General features: G+C 25.1%; 1 protein-coding gene across 1 annotated transcript; it reads right to left on the minus strand.

Annotated features, from left to right (window-relative positions):
• Positions 1-7292: 7292 nt before the first annotated feature.
• LOC137816394 (large ribosomal subunit protein bL31c) lies at positions 7293-8004 on the minus strand. Its single transcript, XM_068619512.1, has 2 exons — positions 7876-8004; positions 7293-7791 (listed from the first exon to the last, which is right to left on the minus strand). The coding sequence occupies exons 1-2, from the start codon at positions 7945-7947 to the stop codon at positions 7465-7467; spliced, it is 399 nt and encodes a 132-aa protein (XP_068475613.1). The 5' UTR covers positions 7948-8004; the 3' UTR covers positions 7293-7464.
• Between the last annotated feature and the right edge of the window lie 1021 nt (positions 8005-9025).

Consider the following 9025-nt stretch of genomic DNA (forward strand, 5'->3'; position numbering starts at 1 on the left):
ATGAGTGGATGGTATTGAATTTCATGAGAGAAGACAACTATTTTCTAAGTAATAACTTTACACAAAATATTGTAACATTCTAAAAAAAAATATATGCCACAAGTTTTTATAAAGAGCAATAATGCATTGATACACTGCAAAATTACCAGTGTTCCATGTTACCTAGATCCAAACATAAGAACATTTAAGCTGAAACAATTTTCTCATATATATGTGGGTCCTTAATTGCTATCAAATATGATTTTGTCCTTTTGTTAATAAGTTAATATATATATGGGTGCTTAATTGCAATTGTCGTATTAAATATGGTTTTGTCCTTTTGTTCGGTTCTACAACAGAATAAGTTAATTGTCACATAAAATTCAGTTTAATTATTTCTTGAGTTGATCACCTATTTATATTATTAATTTATTGGATTTTAGACTTAATTATGTTTTTACTTTTTATATCTTATATTTATTACATATTTAAGTCTATTTAATTATTGATTTATTTTTATTTAATTTTTTGTCTTATTTATAGTTAATCTTTCAGTCTACAGAGTGCACTAAATAAAGAAATATAAACTTAATACTTTTATTTTAAGAAAGAAAAAGAAACAAACTAAAATCACTTCACTCTTTTTTAAAATTATTATTATATTTACCTATTTAAAAATAATATTGTTAAAGAATAAAAGGACAAAATAATATTTGATACAACATTGCAATCAAGCACCCATATATATATATGACGAAATTGTTTCAACTTAATTGCAAATAATTGTATCAAATATGGTTTTGTCCTTTTATATATGTAAAATAAAATAAATTTCCATGAACAACAAATGATATTAACAGTGAAAAAATATATATTTGTCTGAATAACTTTGTTTCTTTTTCACATACGTTTCTCACTCACTCGTACACTTTCTCCTCTTATTTGGTTTAAAACACATTTTTAATACTTTCATTAAAAAACATCTTTGTACGAACTACATAATTTCCATTTCCACTAATTTTTGTTCCTAAACTTTTTGAGCCGTCGTATTCAATTGTACGTCAAACCCACATGTCAAATAATTTTATTTTCTCACACTCATCATTTCCAGCACTCATTTTCAACTTTAGTAAATGTTTTCAGACCACCAATTAAGTTATTAAATAGAAAATAAAAAAACCTAAAATTGTACATCAATGTATTTTAGTACATTCATTATTACATCTTGTCTTCCAATTATGTCAAATTAATGTCTATGATAAATTGAATTAATTTGACCTTATTTAATAGAATTAGGGTTAAATATATTTTTTAAATTAATTTATGTTCTTAGTTAAAACATTACACCTCCTATTAAAAAACTATTAAAATAAATCTGATCTTTATCAGTATTATTTTTCCGTAACAAACCAACTTTCAGCATAAACTCTATTATAATATTATATATTCATGTCACTTATAAGTTAGCATAAAATATTTTTACATTCTAATCTACACTTATAAAAAGTTGTTTGTGATGAAAAAGATATTAACATGAACTTATTTCAACTACTACGAGTATTAAAAAGTGTAAAGTTTAAATTAAGAATAAAAACAATATTTCATAACCAATCGCATAAAAGTACGTGGAAAAAAAATAATTAACTCATATATAATATTACTAAATATCCTTTAATTAGTTTTTTTTTTTTACTTTTCATTATTAATATCAATTTTTTATAAAGAACATTTCTTTGAAAAAACATTTTTAAATTGAGATTAATTATATATTATTATTGAAAAATAGTTATTTATACTTATATTTGTGAGCATTATGCTGAGATTTGAATTCCAATATCTTTAAAAATAAAAATAAATATTTTTTTAAGATATTGATTGCACAAAATAAATATTTTATTTTCAATACATATGATTCAAAACTTTATCGTGTGTTTGTTAAAAAATGATGAAAATGCGAGGAACGAATAAAATGACACGAAAATCAAGATAATATTTTTGTTTCTCTTATATGAAGAAAGTTTCAGTTTGGGTCATAGTAAATTATCTTCAAATACAATATATTTGAATTTAATATTTGAATTTAAATACATATATAAAATGCATAATTAAAATAAAATACTAAATAATTAATAAAACAAATTTAATATTTTATTCAAATATATTTTATATTAAAATAATTAAATAATAAAAATAAAAAACAGTTTACTTATTTTAAATTTGATATTAACTTAAATTTCCATTTTCAATCATTTTGTTTACAATAATTTATTTAAAAAAATTATTTTTATAGATTATTCTCTAAATATATTAATATACATCCAAATTTATTTTAACAAATCAATCAAATTTACTATAAACTTTCTCTTTATTTTCCTTCAATTCAATTTTTTTTTTCAAAACTACAAATTTTCTGTTCAAAGTAAAACTTTGAATAACAGATAAAAAAAAACATGTAAAAACGACATTATTTTATCTTAATAACGATTATGAAAAATAAAAGCATAATCGAAAATTTAAACTATATGAACTATAAATATCATTACTTTTTTATTAATATACATTCTACATTATAATAAAATGAATTAAATAATTTAATATTCTATTAATATGCATTTTTTTATTATAAAAATAAATATTTAAAATAAAAATTAAACTAACAAATAAAATAAAATAGCTAATTTAATATAGTATTAATAGATATGTTCTATATTATACTAAAACATGTAATTCAAAATATTAAAATAATTATTTTAATTTAATTAAATATTTTTTTAAATTAATTTATTTAAATACATTCTTATTTTGAAATCCAAGGTTTTTATATCTTATAATTTTATTAAAAAATTTATTTAAATTTATTTTAATGTAAGACTTTAAATATATATATATATATATATATATTAGCTGTAATTTATAGCTTTAAATTTTGTGTATCAAATTATAATAAAATATTACCAAATAAAAAATAATCTTTTACTGTCACATCTATTATCAATTTTCCATTTAAATCCACTATTTTTTTTTATATTTAAAGAACATCATTTATGACTCCCTAATAATGAAATTCGTCCTTTATTGATATTATTTAAGAACACACGTCCTATTCGTGTGAATTAGGTAAAACATTATATTCATATTTGAAACCTTTTTTTTTATGAATTTTAATAATTTCAAATTTTGTGGATATTTCAGCTTTACCGACAGTTGCAAACCAATTATAATATTTCACTTTTCCTCATTTTCTTCAAACTTCAATCATTTCCCTTCCAATTCAATCTAACCATTAATTTACTTAACTAACTAATAAATTAGTTTAATTAATATAACTTTTTTGACATATTAAATTAGTTTATTTTAAAATATTTTAAATTATAAGATATAAATTAATTAATTTTCTTTTCTTTTATTATTTTTTAAAATCATGATTATAATTTTTTATTTATTGAATTATTTTTAAATTTTTTATGTAATTCAATTAATACATTTAACATGAAAAATTGAAGAATACACCAAAGAAAAAAAATGTAAAATAATTTGATGTAATAGTAGTTTAAATTAATAGATTAAAAAACTAATTTCTAAAATAAATAAAATCAAATTTTACTAATATTTTTGATTAATTTAAATAAATGAGTTCTTTAAATGAAAAAATATATATTTTCTTAAAAATAAACAGAAATATTAAATTATAAAATTATAATTACATAATAATAAAATTTTGTTTAGAAAACAAAATTTATTTATATAATAAAACTTATATAATTATATATTTCTATATTATTTAGAATTTATCAATTAATTTATAAACTAATTTTACAAAACATATTTAAGACAATAATTAAATATATAAATTTCAGAAATTATAAATTATGACTTTTTAAACTACTACTTTGTGAGCCAATTTTGTTAAACATACCCTTAGATTCTATGTCTACCTGCATTAAACAACTTCTCATTTTCTTATTTAAAATTTTAGAGTATTAAAGAAAAGAAAATATCTAATCGGAAAAAAAAAATTATAGATCAAAGTTATGTGGGTTGGGTAACATCAGTCCAACACATGGGGTTTGATAACACTCTAAACCCTAAACCCTAAACCCTAAACCCTAAACCCGGGGATACGGTAGATCCAACAAACTCTTATTAAGATAAATTATAAATGACTTTAATAACATATTAAAAAAGTAAACTTTTAAACCTAACTCAATCTTATACGACTGACATATAAGATGAAATTTGTATCCATTTATATATTATAAAATATCTTTATCTTTAGGTTGGTGTAAGATCTCCAACATCTTCAATTCGAATTGAATCGATCTACTTATATTTAGATTGATTTAAATTGAATCATCTTTGTTTGAAAATATAAAGTATAATTAAATTTGCAAATTCGTTATTGTAAGGTTGAAATTTTCGGACACAATCAAGTTTGAACAAATTCGGTGGCACTTAACATCATAATTTAGTCATTGAATAAGGATATAATTATTTAGGCAAATGTTTTGATTTGTTGATGCATTTGATAACACACTCGACCAAATTATAATAATAAGAGTAGTAAGACAAACAAATATAGTTGCCCACAATTATTAATGGCAATCTATTTAAAATTCGAATGTTGGGTATGTAATGGTTATTCCAAAACCCTAATAAGTTAGTAGAAAAAAATCAACAAGAAATATTTTAAAATTTTATATCATTCACATTAATATTATAAATTGTGATTGATCTTGTTTTTGTTATTGATAGTTTTTTATATTTTAATTTAATTGAAGCATTAATTGTATTTATAATGAATTTTGTAAATAATGACAATATGTTTTTGTCATAAAGTAAAAGATGTTTGCTTGAAAGTAGCAATTTCTTCACTTCATTCACTTTGACTAATTCTTTTTTTTTTCTCATGAGTTTATTTCTTTTTAAGTGTTCCACTCTTGCTCAATTTATGTATTTCAATCGTGTGTTTTTTCTCTTACATTTTCTATTTTTTTTAATTTTATTTTATCTTCACACACTTTTATAAAATATAAGAGTTTGAGAATTATCTTCTTATTATTGTGTATGAAAAATATTTTATTGGTGAAAAGGAAAACTTTGGTGTGAAACTTCCATGATTTTCTTTGGATTGAAAGATGTATTTTAGAGAGTAAAGAAAAAGAGTGAAAAGTATGGAAGAATCCTAATAAAGATGTCATCACTATTCTTTTGGCAAGATAACCATCCTTCATTTTAAATTTCAAAAAGATATAAATACAAATTTGGTAAGTTTTGTCTCGCTTACAAGTAAATAAAAAAAAAAATACAATTCTTAAATTTCAAGAAAAAACATAACTTGTCCTAAGAGTTAAGTTATTTTAATTTAACATTTTAAGCATGTTATACATCTAATAACAATTGGACCTTCAAAATATGAGTAATGTCTCCTTTATTGTGTTTAAAAAATAATTCTAAAAAATATAGTTCAATACATCTTTTATTCTTTTAAATAATTTGACTTAAACATGCAAAATTTATAATAAGTAATTATTATATTAAAAAGTCATGTATAGGATAGAAAAAACGTTGATAAGACACTTAACCATAATTTATTAGAAGCGTTGATTGAACAAATTTATTTAGTGAATTCAATGTTTGTTAAAGACCATATTAAAATTTTAATAATTTCATAAAATTCAAAAAATTACCACTCAATAAAAATCCATTTAATTGAATAATTCAAATTAGGAAAGTTTGGAAGTTGATTCATCAAACAACTATTCTTATTTTGTGTGTGCAACATCTTGGAGAAATATGGTTGTGTTAAATATGTGATCTTGCACTATGTTATTGAATGAATATTTGATATCTATGTTCTCTTTTTGCCTGCCATTTTTTCTTGATTTCATACAGCAAGATCAACATCTTATCTTACAACTTTCTCCATTGAAACAATTTGTAATCATCAATGTAAACTTGCAAGTTATAGATACACACACTCAAACAAACTTGCAAGCTTGAAAGTTGGAAAGACCACATTAAAATAACTTGAAGTGCTCCTTAGGCAATTTTTATACAGCCAAACCTACTTGTGAATTCAATTGGTTCATGAATAAACCATTTTTTTTTTGCAGTTGTAAGTTATTGGAGGATTCTACAATCATTTATATGCATCCCAAACAAGCATAGAACATGATCATGGTAACTGCACACTCTGCAGGAACTGTTCTGCATCTATGTATAGCATCAAACATACTGTTCTGCATAGTCTAATTAAATTATTTATGGATATGCAACAGTGCTCAAAAACTGATAATACATTAAATTGCAACCATGTTGATGGTTTTATCCTCCAATTAGCTTGCACGTTACATCAGCTAACAAAAACACCACAGAGGAGAAGCTCGTCCTCAGATGCTTCTAAAATTATGCAATCCATAGGACATATACAAACTCCCTGCCTCAAATCACTGAGAATGTTCATGAAGGAGTTTCTCGACGCATATCTCTATCTTGAAAGTTGTTATCCAAATTCACAAATACTATCTCATAGTTTTCTAGTGTACACCTGCCGGCAACTATACGATTTACACCCTAAATTGTACTTCTGTAGCTCTTCTTAGCAAACAACAATAACAAGAAACTTTAGAATTTGGATTTGAGTTTATCACAACTTCCAAAGCTAGGTCACGAAGTGGAGGATATCCCTTCTATCATGTCACTAGTCAATTTAAAATTTCCAACCCACTAGTCATGAACAAAAGTTTGTGTAGTTATGCATTGGTTTGACAATGGTAAGACATGGGTGACTCTGTAAGCCAATAGCAGCCACTTAAATAGATTCTGAGATCATTTAAAATTTTCAATTCGTATTTAATCCAACTCATGAAGCTAGTTCGTGAGATCAGAGTTCTCTTCCACTAATATGTACTATTTCAACTATGTTACTAATCGAACAGAGAACTCTAACACCATTATCCCTGTCATTCAAGTCTCGTAACCATAAAGTTTTAACCTTGTTCCGATAAGTATAATATAGTCGCACGTCTAATATAGTCGCACATTGTTTAAGAGTATGTATTATGGTCTAATATAGTCGCATTTGTATTATGATGTCAAAGAAAGTTTATATATTTTTTTTCACTCTTAACTCGTCGAAGAACAAAACCGTTTTTTTTCACTCTTAACTCGTCGAAGAACAAAACCGTCACGGAGCATAACAATTAAAATTAACAAGCACGTTTATAAATTGGAATACAAACTAAACTAATCAAAAGGAAAAAAAATGTAACACCCGAGTTGTTTTATCTGTCAGAACAAAATCAACACAATCATAATCAAATGAATCCCAATGCATTTTTTTTACCAGTGACAAACATATCCACATTCATCCGTTTGCAGAAAACAATATCCATAGCAGCATTTTTTCAAACAGCTGAGAGAGAAGTGTTTGATCATGTTACACCAATTGAAATTGGAAAGAAAAAGGTTACCAAGAAGAGAAGTTCACTTCTTTTTGCCTCCCTTGGAAACCCCCTTGCGTCTTGAAGGGATAACAATCTCTCCTTTGAGGACAGGAATCTCCATAATCTGCGTGAGCTCACCGAACTTCTTCCTGAACTTCTCGACCTGGTCGTCGCTCACCATAACCGCCGAGCGGTTGCCGAGGTAGAAGGGGTGGTTCCCCGACCACACGTCCACCACATACTCCTTCTGGGTCCCACCCGTCGTCATCACCAGCTCTCCGTTACAGTACACCTTGGCATCGCCATGGAACTGCGGGTGTATATCCTTCTTCCTGCACTGCACCCCACACTGCACCACTCTCGCTACCTGCCAACAAATTCAAACAAAAACTTCGTCAAAATTCATGATTCCACACTCAAACGTTGTACCTCCGAATTTGAAATTGGTTACGTTTTTCTTCGGAGATGGAAGTGGAAGAAAGGGTGTTCCTTGGAGGAATGTGTTGGTCACACTCTGCGCCATTTTCAGCTACCTATCGGTTTCTGACAAAGGATGAGATTACAGTTACGCACAGACATTGCTTATGTGGTCGTCACCAAATGGGCCTTTCCATTCGGCCCAACTAGCCCATTAAGCTTGCCGATTACTTACTGCACCCAATGAAATTTTACCTGCAACTGATACTTATGTAAACCACAAAAATGCCCTTTAATAAGAAGGGGTCATGTATCAAAATACATATTGGGTTTTCAAAAATATGTTTTTGGATTTGAATTTTCGAAATATTTTCCCGAATTCTAGAATTATTTTTCCTCTTTTTATATTTTGTTTTTTGAATTTCTGTTCAATAACATATTTTTTTATTTTATAATGAAATTTTGATTTTCTAATTCTATTTCAGAATTTCATTTCCAGAATTCTATTTTGATTTTTATACTCTGAATTCTCAATTTCAAAACAAAGGACAATTTTGGAAATTTAAAAGTAGATTAAGTATGCAAGTCACAAATTATTTTGTTTAGTTTTTTAAGAAATATGATATATTGATAACTCATTTTTTTCTACACCTATTCTACAACTCTAATACTATTATTTTAGTTATTTTTTTATATTATTTAATTATAAATTTATTTTTTATTATATATATTTTTTAAAACTGTCACACTAAAAATTGTATACAAGTTGTTAAAGTATAATTTTTATTTTTTTTATTGTAGTTCTATTCTCATTAAATAAAAAATAACTTTTTTTATTTAATACACACCTAAGTAATTTGAAAGTTTTGATTCATTGTTACTTTTCCTAATTAGTTATGTCATCACAATTATTAAACTAGAAAAAGAGTGTCAAAAGTAATAAATAGAACAAAACATTTTCTTGAAGACAAGAAAAAAAACAAAAACTACAAGGTACCTAAGAACACGTCAAAAAAAAGGTGCAATGATTTTGCCAATGCCCTCTGATTCCACGTAACATGAATGTGTAGCATGTGGTGAGCAATGAATTACAGAAACTTCTGCCATTTTTTTCGTTGGTGATGACAATTCATTAGGCAATAGATCTCAACTCACTATACTCTCTAACAGTCTCATTGCACCAT

This window comes from Phaseolus vulgaris, chromosome 1 (assembly GCF_000499845.2).
Source record: "Phaseolus vulgaris cultivar G19833 chromosome 1, P. vulgaris v2.0, whole genome shotgun sequence".
Lineage (NCBI taxonomy): Eukaryota > Viridiplantae > Streptophyta > Magnoliopsida > Fabales > Fabaceae > Phaseolus > Phaseolus vulgaris.